General features: G+C 34.4%; 2 protein-coding genes across 6 annotated transcripts; one reads left to right on the top strand and one right to left on the bottom strand.

Annotated features, from left to right (window-relative positions):
* The first annotated feature begins 4,700 nt into the window (after positions 1-4,700).
* LOC123680168 (calcium release-activated calcium channel protein 1-like) lies at positions 4,701-10,056 on the top strand. Of its 5 annotated transcripts, none has more exons than XM_045617937.1 (3): positions 4,701-5,033; positions 8,323-8,434; positions 8,530-10,056. In XM_045617937.1, the coding sequence occupies exons 2-3, from the start codon at positions 8,336-8,338 to the stop codon at positions 9,187-9,189; spliced, it is 759 nt and encodes a 252-aa protein (XP_045473893.1). In that variant the 5' UTR covers positions 4,701-5,033; positions 8,323-8,335; the 3' UTR covers positions 9,190-10,056. The 5 variants fall into 5 exon arrangements, with proteins under 5 accessions (XP_045473893.1, XP_045473891.1, XP_045473892.1 ...); XM_045617935.1 differs by having other exon boundaries at positions 4,702-5,190; XM_045617936.1 differs by lacking the exon at positions 4,701-5,033 and adding an exon at positions 5,042-5,198.
* Positions 9,971-14,042, bottom strand: LOC123680167 (MORN repeat-containing protein 3-like). Its single transcript, XM_045617932.1, has 4 exons — positions 13,747-14,042; positions 12,953-13,219; positions 11,522-11,757; positions 9,971-10,177 (listed from the first exon to the last, which is right to left on the bottom strand). The coding sequence occupies exons 1-4, from the start codon at positions 13,892-13,894 to the stop codon at positions 10,043-10,045; spliced, it is 786 nt and encodes a 261-aa protein (XP_045473888.1). The 5' UTR covers positions 13,895-14,042; the 3' UTR covers positions 9,971-10,042.
* Between the last annotated feature and the right edge of the window lie 2,612 nt (positions 14,043-16,654).

Genomic DNA, 16,654 nt, shown 5'->3' with positions numbered 1-16,654 from the left:
GAAGGCTGAAAGTCAAGGAAGCAACTAAAATTTTCAAAGTGATAAGTAATGAAAACAAAGAACTTCATGATACAATGTCGCTGATTACTTTTGTGAAACAATTTTTCAAAGGTTATAAGCGCTCAGATTTTCAGTTTTTTTTCGACACAGTATCATTAATTAGACTCCATAAGAGCTACATTCTGAAATTGTTTAAAAATACACAAAGTGTAACAAAAGAGTGTAAGTGACCAAACATATGTTTTTTCTTATGGGACACATATTTTTTATTGAATTTTCAGATTGCATGGAATGAATCAACCATCATTGATTGGTATGCTGAGTTTGAACGTGATGAAATGAGCACTAAAGACGGAGAACGCAGTGGACGCCCAGTAGAGGCTGTCATCGACGAAAAAAATCAAAAAAGTTCGCAAAATAATTTTGAATGACCGTAAAGTAAAGTTGATCGAAATAGCAGACATTGTGAAGATATCATCTGAACGTGTACATCATTCACGAATATTTGTACATGAAAAAGCTGTGTGCAAAATGGGTGCCGCACGAGCTCACGATCGATCAAAAGCAACAACGTGTTAATGATTCTGAGCAGTGTTCGAAGCTGTTTAAGTGCAATAAACCTGAATTTTTGCTTCGATATGTGACAATGGATGAAACATGGCTCCATCATTTCACTCCGGAGTCCAATCGACAGTCAGATGAGTGGACTGCACACGATGAACCGAATCCAAAGCGAGGAAGAACACAAGTCAGCTGGTAAGGTTATGACATCAGTATTCTGGGATGCGCAAGGTATAATATTCATTGATTACCTCCAAAGGGTCAGACCATCAACAGCGACTATTATACATATAGCGTTATTGGATCGTTTAAAGAATGAATTGTTAAAAAACGGCCTCGTCTGAAGAAAAAAAAGGTGTTGTTTCATCAAGACAATGCACCGTGTCACAAATCAATGAAAACATTGTCAAAATTGCATGAATTGGGCTTCGAATTGCTTCTGCATCCTCCGTATTCGCCAGATCTGGACCCCAGCGACTTTTTCCTGTTCTCAGACCTCAAAAGAATGCTCGCTGGAAAGAAATTTAGAGCCAATGAAGAAGTAATCGCCGAAACTGAGGCCTATTTTGAAGTTGAAGACAAATCGTCTACAAAAATGGTATAGAAAAAATAGAAGATCGCTATAATCGCTGTAACGCCCTCGAAGGCAACTATGTTGAATAATAAAATCGAATTTCGCCAAAAAAAAATGTGTCTTACTTTGGTAGACCGGGGACTTTACAATTGGCCTGTTACAGACCTAGGAGAGTCGAGATAGAAAACATAAAACATAACGATAAATCGTATTTTGACCTCTAATTGACATTACACTATTTTCCTCTCGTCAATGCAGATGAAAAACAGTCGTACCTATCTGAAAAGCATCTTTTTTCCCAACATCATACTGGCCTTCCAACTCATTAACGATAAAAATATGGTCTATCTTTCGAGCTGGAATTTACATTGATTGAAAGTAATTTAAAACATGCATGTGTTTTAAATTGAAGAAGACGTCAACACCAATCAAGTCGACATGGATAGTGGTAAAACATGGTGATTATCGATTTTTTTTTTGTAATAGTGATTAGATTTTGAATGTTGATTCTATTAGTTAGTGAGGAATTATATTGATTTTTTCATCAGAAGCGCTACTATGTTAAGAATTGGGTAATTAATCAAAGGAACACAAAATATATATTATGTATTTATCATAGAGTAATAAACATAGAGGAAGTATACCAAATTTTACATGTCCCCAACATGGTTAGATTACGTTGTCGAATTGTGATTTTTCAAATCCACAATTTTACTATATCGTTATGAATGTATATTATATAGAATGAAATATATTTGTTTGAGTGATTCCCGATTAAATATGCAAATTTGAATATTTGGAATCCGATATTTTTCCTAATTGTCGAATTTATAATAAGCTGAATATTTATTATTTTCTGTATCTACCTGCTGAAATCCAAGGTTTGGCAACTTTTGCTTACCTAGTGTCATCGGTTGTTTCAAGTCGTTTGGCGCGTTTGAAGTTTGTTTTCTGAATTTCTGACATATTTAGGTATTTATTTCAATTTTTGAGTTAATATGAAACGTTGATTCACTATGGGACATAAGAAGTGCGTTCTTTGTGGAGAAACTCGCGAATTGAGTGAAATTTCGTAACTCTGATATGTTTTCAATTCCGCGCTTCATGTCAAAGTTGATAGTTCATGTTGGGAACAAAATTTGCTTACTGAAAATGACATATGCTCGCTCTATCTATGTTTATTATTCTGAATTTGAGAGCAATTTTGGCTCAAAATCCGAAAAATACAGACATTGTAAGGAAATGTCTATGAACGAGCTCACCAAAAAAGGTAAAGTATAAACAAAATTTAGAAAACATTTGTGCGCTTTCAATGATTAACGAGACACTTTTTCGATAAATGTAAATGATTTCCATTGAATAACTGATAATAAGGTATTTGGTAGACTAAAAAATTATAACTGGTGTCATAATTATCAGTCTATACCCATCGAAATTTAAATAATTTCTATTCCTTTAACCGAGTTTCAGAGGAACCGGTTTCAGATTCTGTGTTGAACCTGAAATAATGGATAAGTTCAATATGATTGAAAAGGTCGCCGGCAAACTAGAAAAAAAATACTCAAAGTTGATCATTTAAAAGACCCGTTTGAGGCTATTTTTGAAATTATCCGCCATGTTGGCACAGCTTTTCCCTACTCTCACGTGGAGTTTTGTTTTTTATCCTTTCATAACTCGAATTTTTAAATATAGGCAAATGTTTTCGGTCGATAGAAGATATAAAATTGTTTGGATGCAACAATTTATATATTTCTTAGACTCCTTGAGATAGGCAACTAAAGATACAATGTCGTGACAGCAGTTAAGTAATGATTGCATATTGGAGGTTCGAAAAACTCAATATCTTTGAAACAGATGAAATTTTTAAAAACGGGATGCTTTAAAACAAATCTACGGTTAAAAAACACCAAATCTCCTCTATATTTCTAAAACGATAATCAATTTTTTTGATCTATTATGAGAAGGTATCATATATCTACATCATAAAATTACCCAAAAGAAAAGTTTTAGAACTTTTCCACTATCTCGAACAGAAATTAAGAGAGCGAAATATTTGAACCATTCATTTTTCAGAAACGCCCTCTAACTCGAGAACAAATCAAGATATCTATGATCTGATTTCTGTTTGATATCTTATCAATTCGAAGAATTCTTAAAGATTTTTCTCTAAGTCTTAAAGTTCTCGAGATATTCTCAGTGAGCATCGGGGACACCCTGTAGATCATTTCAAAAAATTCTCTGTTGCTCTAATACTTCTGTAACTTTTTCCGTCGTTTAACGTTTTGTTTTATAAAAAATTGTAAATTCGCTGTCGTTTTTTTTTGATTCAGGAAATCAATACCAAAAAAATTCGAGAAAAACGTCAATTTGCTGTAAGAAGTTCTTGACCGCTTGTTCAATCATCCTTATAGGGATTCATTGAGCCAAGTAGCTTGACATTTTAACCAACTACTTGACTTGAAATCAAGCTCGTGAAAAATTACATACTTTAGCTTGACTGGATTTGATTTTAGATATTTATTGCTTGACTTGATATCAAGCTACTTAATATTACTTGAGCTTGATATGCACGGGTCGCACGGAATATATTTCTGCAATCTCGTGCGCGCTTAGACTAAATAAGGGGATTCCTCGAGCGCTGAGAGACTGAAGAATTCGCCAGTGTGACTTTATTAATAGTTTTCCCACATTGGTAGATTTTGGTAGTTTCAGAAATATCTTTCCAAGCTTGGCCAAAATGGCCAAGGATTTTTTATCAACGCCAGCATCTTCAGCTTCTGTTGAAAGACAAGAGCCAGAGCTGCTCTTACAGTTAGAAAAAACCGCAATAGGTTAGGCGACAAATCTATAAGATGCCTCATGTGTCTTAGATCCTGGATGAAAAATTATGAAATCAAACAAAGCCTGGAGGTTTCTCAATATTAAGAAACTTTTTTTTTTCATTATTTTTCATGTTGTTATGATTTATAGTGATTTAATTTATGTTTCTATTTCAAAAAAGTTGATATATCCGGTTCTATTATACAATAAGTTTAATAAATAAAAGTGTTTTCTGCAAGGTTCCTTCTCATTTCATCATTCTTCTATTGAAGTGACACTACACAATAAAACTTCTAAAAATCTAGTAGCTTGATATGATTCAAGTACTTGATAAATAAATACTTGACTTGAGATTGAAAAACTACTACTGGACTTGTGCTTGACTTGAAATCAAGTAATTTGAAAATCAAGCCAAGCCCTGAATCCCTAATCATCCTCCTTTAGCTCCTTTGAAGATCTGTACCTATACAACTTGTGGTTCATTATGATGTCATCGTTGTCGGTTAGTTTATTTAGATGTTATGATACGATCCACCAGAAATTCGGCATGGAAATAAAACACGATCAAAAAATATCATCTCAATCCTCTTTTACTGATCCAACCAGATGCGGAGATCCGTGATCTCGACACACTCAAGCGCGAATTGATGAATCCAATGTCACAATAATTTATAACAGCGAAGATAATTGTTCGCTGAAACGCTATTCTTCCAAAACCGGTTCCACAATCCGACACCAAAAGCAGATTATCGCTCATTTCAACGTCCCATAATCCCATAAAACACAAGAAGTCCAGACGCGAAACCAAAAAATACCGCGAAACCCAAAAAAATCCCAAAATTCAGGAGTTCAATCGTAGCTGCATCCTCGACGTTGCCAAAATACGAAAATAATTCGAACCTGGATTTGTTTCCATTGTGTGTACAAGTTGGTTACATGACGCGTTAAGTTATTGCCATTTTTTATTGAATTCTTGCCATGTCTGTTACGTTTTTGGCTCAGTCGTATCTTTATATACGCTACGTAAATTATTCACCGATTCGCGAACATTAAAATATTCGAAATGACTTGAAAAATGGTATGTAAATGACCCTTGGTTCGATCCTGCTATTTAAACTAGTTTCGCGCTTTTGTGTCTCTTTTAGTTTGTGCTTTTTTTCGTGTTTTTGTGCGGAAAGCTTGCCAGACTTTGGTTTTTACCTTGGATTTTTATGTTTACCGTGTAACTTTTATTGGTAGATTGGTGAGTATACTGGAAATTCAAGTTGATTGTTGTTGTTAATTGCTTCCCGGTCTGCCGAAGGTAGTTAAAGCATTGTGATCACGTTTTTATCTCAGATTTCATTATTTCCATTTGCAATATGCGTTTCAAACCTCCCAGAACAATTTCGTTTAGTGTCTATCTGTCTGTGTGTCCGCACATCCTTGTAACATTCATACGAAACTAACTTACAGTCCAATCTGAATATCCGTACCAAATTTCATTGAAATCGCAAGAAAATTGTAGAAGTTACAATTATTACAAGAATTTGCGGACACACATACAGACAGACACGGTTGAAACAAAAATTGTAGAGTATTTAGCGTGAAACGCATTTTGTATGCGGCAATTTTGAAATCCTAGAACTTCGGTAGTCTCGGAATCCAAAAGCACATCAAATTAGTCTTAACAAAAAAAACTTCACTCCAAATACATTGATTGATTTTTTATCATTTTTGATTGTTAATGTGAAATTCAATTTCTTTCAACTAGACCTATTCTGGTCTAAAATTTGCTATATAGATATCTTTACATTTTAAGAAAATGCAGGACAAGCTGTTTCTTAAATTTCAATAGCATGCACTTTGAGAATCAAATTTTATAAATAAAGAGATCAAATTCAAAAAGCTCAACAGAATGTTATGTATCTGTATCTTCCTAATACCCTTCTCAAGACCTACCTTTTATGTGCAACCCAAAATACTCTGATATACTCAAAAACTCACAGAATGCTGGAAAGTTCAGAACAACTAGAATGAAAAACCACGATATGGAGACAGTTTTCAAATAACAAACCACAATATAAACCTTCTAGAACCCTCCTATTCTTCTAACTTCAATATTTACATGTTTACGTTGGAAAATAGGTACTAAATCGAATATTTTCTGTCTTTCCATAAAATTGGATTTATGAAATCTCTACTAAGAGCTCGAAAGGTTTATATTAAATTCCCTGAGATAAGTCGACCTCAAATAAATATTCTTCTTACAAGAAAGTTCTAATTGAAACCATGAGACATTCAAGTTTTCTGTAAAAAGGTAAGGTTTATTATGCTTTTCGAATTCATTTCCTACACAATTGATCTTTGAACAAGTAACAATTTCATACTTGGGCAACAGTCCAACAAAGCAACACATATACCTATTATACGAGTGATAATCAACATGCATATCTATTTTGCTAATAATTCAGGAAATATTAGGAAAAATTTAGTACGAATGACATTCGTCGATACCTTAAAATTGATAATACTAATTGTCGCCTAGGCTTAGTCACAATAACATTGTCAACTAAACTGCTCGACAAAAATTTGAAATATCCAGATTTATTTTTCAGTTTTCCACATACAAATTCCTTAATTCAATAAAATTCTATTATTAACATTTTGTGATCCACTGGTTTCGAGTACTATTTTCTTTAGCAAGCGAAACGAAATGTATTTTCGACTAAGAAAATAACGATAAATATACCAAGATATAATTTCACGAACTATAATTCATTCCATGCATATTTTTATTGGATCCAAAATATTTCTGATTGGGAACGTCAAGAATCAATCATTATAACTGTTCTGGATTACCTAAGTTCTTGTTTTTATAAAGCCAATCCATCATACGTTTATGAATATTGATTCCAAAATTTCTTTTCAGTTTTATGCGCGTTTTATGTTTTTTGGCTGGATCTCAATTTGTAAAAGCATAGCGTTTAATTAAAACAACTTAAGTCGGCATGTTATTTTTATTATTGGTTGTTTACAAGAACATAGAGAACAATTCCATTTGTCAAAATTCGAAAATTGTTGGAGACCGCTGACCCCACTCCGTTTTAGATTTCTCGTATTGTTATTCCGTTTAATTCCTGGTTGTTTGTCACAAATCTCAATGCAAAGTTCATAATATGAAAATCGATATCAAGGCGAACCATTTTTCATGCATACTGAATTTAGTTCTCACAAATTAAATGAACGCAGACAGCGATGGTTTTCCAACTTAAGTCACGATTGCTTAACGAGGTTTCCCGATAAGGTGGCATTGGATATCGGATTAGTAAACAGTAGATCCAGTGAATTTCTTTACCAAAGTGATCTAGCAAGAGCTCATCGCAGTAAAGCGTAAATCAACCGACGTAACATAACCAAATTCTATAACAGAAATATGCGAGTATAGTAACTGTTAATTTGAACTATTTGTAGTGAAAAAAGTGTGTTGCTCTTGAAATGGAATGAATGCAACGAAAAGTATGGAAAATATTCCACATAATGGTAAACGTCTATATTTATTTTTACGTAGAATTGATTAGTGTTTCGTTCAATACACCAAGGATATCACTAACCAATAATTCCAATCATATTTCGTATTCACTGATGTGGACTTATTGAATATTGGTATTCAAGTGTATCTAAGTGAAAAGATTTTCCCAGCAATTGTTCGTACAACGGTATTTATCAATAACAAAAGTTGTCATTCTTTATTTTCACTTATTACAGCGTACAATATGATCAAGCTGGTTGTTTCATTAAGTACTTATCTTTAATTTATTGTCCAAACATTGAGCTCCAAAGTAAACAAATATTCACTTTATTGCAGCTATAAAATTTGTTTAGGATTTATGTTGGGCTCATTTCATTTATGCCGCTAATCCAAGTGTTGTAAACCCTTTCACTGATTATTTGTATAATTTTGAAGGGCAATTTCATGTAGGAAGTGAAATCAGGGAATTGAATTAGCATTGAATTGATTGGAACTCGTTGTTGAATAGAAATAAGATAAATTTTAATTGACCTACGGATTGATTTATGCCAATTACTCATTTATTATTGTTGATAACAAACATTAAATTGGAATTCATTGATAAAATCCAGGAATATTCGACAGAATAAATTCACAGAATTCGTACACAGAACTGACAACAGGTTGATCAACTAAAAATATTGTATTTTCAGTGGTTTTTCTTATTTTTGTTCCAATCTACAAATTTTTATGAGAAAATTAAGATTGAAATGTCAAAATGAATTTAGAGGTATATCTATGATGAATATACCTTATGAATTGAACTTTAATATGTTTTTAATGTGAAAGTGCATTACTAATGCTTAAATATTTACAGGATATAGCAACAAATGTCTCTGTGGCACAGTAGTCTTGAACTAGGCAAAACAAACCTAAATAATAACTTGGATAACGTTAATCGTTCAAATCTTTATCATAGGCCACATAAGGTGAGAATATCTCTTGAAAAAACAATTCTCAATTATGATTAATCATTAACATTTATTGAGTGTGGTTATGAGCTGATATAAACAATTTTTTTTAGTGTAAAATGTCTCAGATGGGTGGTGATGAACTTCACACTCCTCGTTACTTGTCCTGGAGGAAACTACACCTGAGCAGAGCTAAACTGAAGGCTTCCAGTAAGACGTCTGCGCTGCTTGCTGGATTTGCCATGGTAGCAATGGTCGAGCTCCAACTACAAACGCCTGTTACCATACCAAATCCAATATTAGTGGCGTTTGCGATAATCACAACACTTCTGGTAGCCGTTCACATGCTTGCACTTATGATAAGTACCTGCATACTACCCAACATCGAGGCCATATGCAGCATGGACTCGATAAGTTTGGTCGACGAGTCCCCACACGAAAGACTACACTGGTACATTGAGACCGCTTGGGCCTTCTCAACATTACTCGGGTTGCTTCTGTTCCTCGCCGAAGTGGCCATTTTATGTTGGGTAAAGTTCTACGACATCAATACGACTGCAGCCTGGTCGGCCAGTATAGTTTTAGTACCGATCCTGTTTATTTTCTTAGCGTTTGCCATACATTTTTATAGGTCCCTAGTTTCGCACAAGTATGACATGACTGTGTCGGGCATAAGAGAGTTGGAGCTCCTGAAAGAACAGATAGACGGGGACCATCAAAACAGTAGGGCAAACGGTTTAAATGAACTCATGTCCGGTATACATGTAGTATGAGGTAACGATTCACAAATGTGGCTGTGTGAAGGACCTTATTTTTGTCGATTGGGTGTTTCGACCTCCGGTTATACTTTTTGATAATATTTTTTTCTACCTGTTTGGAAAATTTTACATTTTAAGTGCTAAAGCTTATTTTCTAGGTTCGATGCCTTCGGTTTCACTTGAACTGTTGAAATGTGACTAGATCGGTTAAGCCAAAATTTTTTTTCATCGGGAATAACTATATCCTATTTGTTCCTTATCTTACCTATGCTGATGATTGTTTTGTCGGGAATCTCATAGATATTCAAAATGCTTGCTGGCTCAAGTACTTTATATCTTATAACGAATTATTTTTATCCTATACTTTTAAAGTTTTCTAATGAATATTAACTTCATTGTTGTGAATCAATTTGTTTTCGTTAATAACTTACGAAGTACGATCGTAATTAACGTTTTATGAGATGACTGAAAACATATTTTTTTTCATCTGTACATTCCAAAACAGGACATAGGATAGGATAACTATTTTGATATTGACGAATTTTAGTGTGTTCCTTTGCTGAATTAAATTTGGCAATGCCTCGAATAGCTCAAAAGTTGCCTTACGATAGTACTTAGATTTTTCAAAAGAAGTTTAAATTGTTCCTTCGAGGAAGTAATTTAATTTCTTGGGTGCTATGTAGAATAATCAATAATGACCAATACGAAAATGAATGTTATGTGATGGAAAATGTGAATAGATTTTTGTACATAAATCGAATAGAAGAACGGGTGAGACACTGCAAACATCATTATCTGTGATTTATCATGATTTTTTTATAAATGAATATACGATGTATAAATGAGATACAATAAATTATGGACATATTCATATTAATAATTTCTCACTACTTTTTATCTTTAGGAATGATTCTTCTGCCACGTAATCACAAACATTGCCAATTCCTTCCAGAGCTAATAATTCTTGTTGTTGGCATATATTATCCGGATCTTGCAGTTGGATCTGAAAATTTATAAATGATTTTGAAATTTTTGTATCAGAAATAACAGGCCATTTGAAAAGTCCCTGGTCTACCATAGTAAAACAAAATTCGATTTTATTATTCAACATAGTTGCCTTCAAATGCGATACAGCAATTATAGCGATCTTCCAACTTTTCAATACCATTTCTGTAGTACGATTTGTCTTTCGCTACAAAATAGGCCTCAGTTTCGGCGATTACTTCTTCATTGGCGCTAAATTTATTTCCAGCGAGCATTCATTTGAGGTCTGAGAACAGAAAAAAGTCGCTGGGGCCAGATCTGGCGCATACGGTGGATGCAGAAGCAATTTGAAGCCCAATTGTGCCATTGTTTTCATTGATTTGTGATACGGCGCATTGTCTTGAAGAAACAGCACCTTTTTTTTCTTCAAATGGGTCCGTTTTTTAACGATTTCATCCTTCAAACGATCCAATAACGCTATATAATAATCGCTGTTGATGATCTGGCACTTTTGGAGGTAATCAATGAATATTATACCTTGCGCTTCGCAGAATACTGCTGCCATAACCTTGCCAGCTGACTATTGTGTTTTCCCTCGCTTTGGTTTCGTTTCATCGTGTGCAGTCCACTCAGCTGACTGCCGATTGGACTCCGGAGTGAAATGATGGAGCCATGTTTCATCCATTGTCACATATCGACGCAAAAATTCAGGTTTATTGCACTTTAGCAGCTTCAAACACTGCTCAGAATCATTAAAACGTTGTTGTTTTTGATCGATTGTTAGCTCGCGCGGCACCCATTTTGCACACAGCTTTCTCATGTACAAATATTCGTGAATGATATGATGTACACGTTCAGATGATATCTTCACAATGTCTGCTATCTCCATCAACTTCACTTTACGGTCATTCAAAATTATTTTGTGAACTTTTTGATTTTTTCGTTGGTGACAGCCTCTTTTGGGCGTCCACTGCGTTCGCCGTCTTCGGTGCTCATTTCACCACGTTTAAACTTAGGATTCCTATCAATGATGGTTGATTTTCCTGGTGCAGGCCCCGGAATCTCTTCATCAAGCCAAGATTTTGCTTGAACTGTATTTTTTCCCTTCAAAAAGCGATATTTTATCAGCACACTAATTTCTTTTTTCCACCTTTTTTCAAATAACAAAAGTAGCTACACTCACAACGCAATATCTCTCAAACTAATGGTCAGACTGCTGTGGAATTTTGACAGTTATAGTTTGAAGGTTGGTACTAACTAAAAATCATATGGATTTAATACTAGCACCGCTATCTATGCATCAGACCGGGGACATTTCAATTGGTGTAATAGATTGCACAAAAACTAAATTTGTTGAACTTACCTGGCTGACTGGATACTTAGAAGGTGATATACTGCACTGCCTGTACGGTATATCGACAATAGTGCTGAAAACGCACATGTCTTCAAACCAAACGCCTTCCTGCAACTGTCCACTGTCCAAGTGAAAATATCTCCCTTTTCCATGTTTCAGTCCGTTCTCCCACTCGCCCTCATATCGATTGCCATTCTGAAATATAAACATTCCCTCGCCGTGGTATTTGTCAAGCAACCAATCACCTAAAAAAATTTATTTCAGTTTTTTCTTTTGAATCATTCGTTTTTATTTATTACTTGTTTAAGTTCACTTGAGAGGTGGTTTGGAGGTCCAAAGGAAAATGAGAGATTTCCTGAATAATTTTAAGAAAAAAGTCCTATAAACAAACCCGCAAACCCTTTGATTTCTAAATACAGGGTGTGTCTTGTAGTCCTACTTTTTTGTGATGATTTAACCAGTTTATAAAATCTTAATATCTTTGCTACATATCGAGTGAATAAGTTCCAAAACTTATAATTAATTTATTCATCTCAGCTTATACTAACTGATTCTTTATAATAATTCAGAGTTTCCTTAGGATTACTACAGAATTTTTTGAAATTTTTTCTCGAAAGCGTTACCATATACGATCAAATTACAGGAAACAAAAAAGTGTGGTACTGGACCACCAAAGTTTCTTTATAAATTTTTCTAAACCACCTGTGGTCCACCAAAAAGAGTTCTGGGGGGAAAAAACTGGCACTGTTGCAGTTAAAAAATCACCCTGTAGATTTGCATTCAAAATTAGCATATCACATGATGAAAACTTTAAATTGGAATATCCATGCCAAATTTAAGTTGAATATCTTATGAAAGGAAGGTACTACGAGAACAAACTTAAAAAAAAATTAAATCTTAACTTCTATATAACAGTTTTCTGAGATGCATAAAATCTCTGGTGCGTGTACTGGTTCGATTTTGTTCCAAACTTTTTGAGATATCCACCTGTTGCTTTGGTGCTCTGCTTCACCAGAGTTCTGTATGGTGGCGCTTTTCAGAAATTTTCGAATTCACGCTATCTGCCTGGCGCCGTTTAAAAATGAAATACTGATTTTAGACTTTAGAAACTTTCACAATAAATTACAGTTCATTTCCTATCGAATTTTTAATGAAATGAATGGAATATAATGACAGAATATAGAAGTTTGTTACGAGCACAGAATATAAAATATTATTGTTCTGTGCTCAAAGGTCACGAGAGCCGAGAATTGAGAGAAATGTCAAATATAAACGATGTATGCGCCATCTGAAACAGACGCGATCCCTCGAAATCAAGTCGGTATAAATCAGAAAAATCTCCTGTTTTGTCTAAAGTTTTACAGGTATAAGTATACACACCAGGTTTTCTATGCATCTTAGGAAAAACCAAGTTGTGGGAAATACAAACTGACGTTTTACCATCATAGAACGAGCAATCCTTGTTCCACAATTGTCCGTATCCGCTACGTTTGTCCCATTTGAAATTTCCCAGGTAGAAACTGCCATCTGGGAAAATCCGCAACCCTTTTCCGTGCATGTGGCCCCCCTTCCAATCACCTCTGTATTCCAGGGTGAAGGTGTTTGTAGCAGGCACGAAGGACGATAGAACGCCGAATCCCTCCCTGCGTCCTTTGTAGAAATCACCCTCGTACAATTTGCCGAATCTGGCGAGAAGGGCTCCCTTTCCTATGAAATAATCCATGTTAAAACATTATTACATATTTAAATGTGATGATTTGCAGCCTGAATGCTAACTTCATATCATAGATAACTCTATGGTTGAACACAAATAGTCATTTAGAACATAGAATAACAGACTGACAAAAAATATATGTATTCTATGCATTTCATTGAACAGAGCCACCTACGGAAGAAAAGAGAAGTCGTGGTAGAGTCGCCAGAATACTTTTTTTTCAATAGTCTTCTTGAATTTTCTATGGTTCTGGTTATGCGATGAATATTTGAACGAGGCTTCAAACTGTCATTCAAATGTGACTTGTTAATTAGGTACAGACACTTTGGCGAAATTATAAAGCGAACGCTCAAAAATTGCACAGGCTCTATTCTACTTCAGCAAAAAAGCGGTTAGCCAAAAGGGCCAATAATGCAGTTTCTATCTAGCTCTTCCAGAGCTGTCTTATTGAAGTTGTTTAAAGGTTCTTGAAATGAATATTATCCATAAGATTTGTACTCGAAATAATGAAAATACATACCTTGTTTCTTGTTGTAGTCCCATTCTCCAACGTACATGTCCCCCAGCGTATTAAAAATCTTATGACGAAGACCTTGCCTGCTAGTTTCCAAATCCAGTCTTTCCGACCTTGATTGTTTCACTTTACTTCGATCTTTCAAAAATGGCATAGCAAACCCTTCGTGGAAAGATACGAATCAGGAATATAAGACTTGTCTCATGCGAATGGAGAATCTGCCGAAATAGAGCAGAATTGAAACTAGGAGATGTATGTTGAAAGGAATTTTAGTAATTTGACAACTTTTATACATTACAATGGCTCACGCGATTGTTTGGAGACAAATTGATGGTTTGTAATAAAAATAACTCTTGCAATAAAAATAAATTGCAGATTGTCGTGATTCGTTGAATGTAGGGATAATGAGAAATTTCAAATTTTTCCCAATTCTAGTAACTTAATAGTATACGAAAGAATTCAATTTATGATTGTGCGTTCAAATCCAACACGCTGGAAACATAGATTACATATTACGAATGAGGCCTGTCCAATTTTCAAGAAATATTATGAGAATATTATTATGTTTTTATTGGCTGCCTATCCTTAATATTTCACATACGGTTACATTGATCAAAAAACAACAGATAGTTTTCATGAAAATATCCTGCTCCAAAAAATCATTAAATTATGATATTTTTGCTCTATACAGACCTCCATCAACGGATATAGATTTGTTTTTTGCCGACTTATCGGAGGTTCTGCGAGAACACCTAGAGAAGAGTAACACTACTATTTTCACGGGGGATATTAACATCAACATACTCGACCCTCTTTCGTCGGACACAAATCACTATTTAAACATCTTGCATACATACAATTTTGTTTACTATCTTTCCACACCCACTAGGGGTAATGCGTGCCTGGATCACTTTTTTGTAAAATGTTCCAGTGGCAGTTGTGACAAAATCGAATTTGCTGTTCTTAAATATCATATTACTGATCATTTTCCCATATTTTTGAAACTTTATGGGAGCGATTTGCAGGACACGCATGAACTTTTACCGGAACATAAAATCGTTAAGAAGATTAATTATGAATCATTGCGTTCTAAACTGAACTCTCAAAACTGGGAGTGTTTATATAAAAATGAGTCAGTTAATGATTCAACGGAGATTTTCTTGTCGATCTTATTGAAACATATAAATGATTCCACAGTTACAAAAAAAGTCACGATAAAAAAAAAACATAGGTCACTTAAACCCTGGATGTCTTTCGGTCTTGTAGTCTCGATAAGAAAACGTGAAAAAATGTATCGAGAATATAGTCGGGATATTAACAATCTGGAACTGAAGGAGAAATTGAGGAAATATAGAAATATGTTGAATGTGTTAATTAGAAATGCAAAAAATTTTTATTATAAGAGCCAATTAGATGAAAGTTTTAACAATGTCGGAAAATTGTGGCGGATTGTGAATCAGGCAACAGGTAGAGAAAGTAAAAGAGAAATGAAGATAGAAAAAGTGGTAAACAATGACGGAGACCAAATTACTGACCATTTTGATATTTCAAATCATTTTAATACTTATTTTTGTGGTATTGGAGCAAATATGGCCGAAAAAATTAAAAAATCTAATAAATCAACATACTCAAATATCAAACATAAATGGGTCAAACAATCATTATTTTTGTCGCCAATAACTGAAAGAGAGATATTTAATCAAATTCAATCGCTTAGAGCCAATGCCGCCCCAGGCCCAGATGCCATTCAACCAAATACTCTTAAGCAAATAGCCTCTCAAATTTTGAAACCCCTAGAATATATCTTGAATTTGTCTATGATGAAGGGCGAATTTCCGACAGTATTCAAGCAGAGCATTGTTTCTCCAATTTTTAAAAAGGGATCTAAGGTTGATGTCGGAAATTATCGACCCATATCTGTAATAGGTGTCATAGCTAAGGTTTTTGAAAAATGTCTCAAAACAAGGATTACTGAATTCTTTGATAAACATAAAATACTATCAGATAGACAATTCGGGTTCAGGACTGGAGTTAGTACCAGTGATGCCATCTTCGAAGTCACAAAAACTGTATACGAGTCTATCGATAGAAACAAGAAGGTAATCGCAATGTTTGTAGACTTGGAAAAGGCATTCGATACGGTCTCTCACGACATTTTACTTGAGAAACTTGAGCAGTACGGTGTTAGAGGTATAGCTGCTGACCTAATCAGAACATATTTGAAAGATCGAACTCAGATAGTAAAAGTCAATAATGTGAAGAGTAATGCAAAGATAATCAACTACGGTGTTCCTCAGGGTACAGTCCTGGGACCCTTGTTATTCAATATATATATTAATGAAATACTAACGTTAAAATTTGATTCGGATACCAAAGTTGTGGCCTATGCAGATGATACCTCATATATATTCGTGGATGATACGTGGGAATCAGTCACTAAAAAAGCTGAGGAGGGGTTGGCAGTTATTTGTAGGGAAATGGAAAATATTTTGTTAACTTTAAATATTCAGAAAACGAAATTTATCACTTTTACGTTGACGGAGTCTACTTATCCAAATATAAAAACCATTAAAATACATAAGAAGAAGAACTGTGACCATAATTGCGATTGTCGGAATTTTATCGAAGAAGCCAGTAAGATAAAATACTTGGGCGTGTACATAGACCGATTGCTACGATGGGATGAGCATATTAAACATATAGTAAAATTACTTAGGTGTACATTACCAAAATTCAAACTGTTAGTCAATATATTATCACAACGAACAATATTTACAATTTATTTTGCGTTAGCGCAGTCAATTTTGGAATATGGTATAGTTGGTTGGGGGGCAGCTTATAGAACTCATCTCGAAAGTTTGGAAACCACTCAGAAATTCATTCTGAGGATAATAATGAAAAAAGATCGTTTATA

The sequence above is a fragment of the Harmonia axyridis genome, chromosome 5 (genome assembly GCF_914767665.1).
Source record: "Harmonia axyridis chromosome 5, icHarAxyr1.1, whole genome shotgun sequence".
Lineage (NCBI taxonomy): Eukaryota > Metazoa > Arthropoda > Insecta > Coleoptera > Coccinellidae > Harmonia > Harmonia axyridis.
Note: the sequence above shows the minus strand (reverse complement) of the source record. Positions and strands in the feature narration are given on the sequence as shown.

Excerpts from the sequence above, each read along its gene's own strand:
- LOC123680168 (XM_045617937.1), top strand. The coding sequence starts at position 8,336 with ATGTCTCTGTGGCACAGTAGTCTTGAACTAGGCAAAACAAACCTAAAT. Across the intron at positions 8,435-8,529 it reads TTTATCATAGGCCACATAAG|TGTAAAATGTCTCAGATGGG; the intron begins GTGAGAATATCT and ends AATTTTTTTTAG.
- LOC123680167 (XM_045617932.1), bottom strand. The coding sequence starts at position 13,894 with ATGCCATTTTTGAAAGATCGAAGTAAAGTGAAACAATCAAGGTCGGAA. Across the intron at positions 13,220-13,746 it reads GGACTACAACAAGAAACAAG|GAAAGGGAGCCCTTCTCGCC; the intron begins GTATGTATTTTC and ends ATTATTTCATAG. Across the intron at positions 11,758-12,952 it reads GGATTGCTCGTTCTATGATG|GTGATTGGTTGCTTGACAAA; the intron begins GTAAAACGTCAG and ends AAATTTTTTTAG.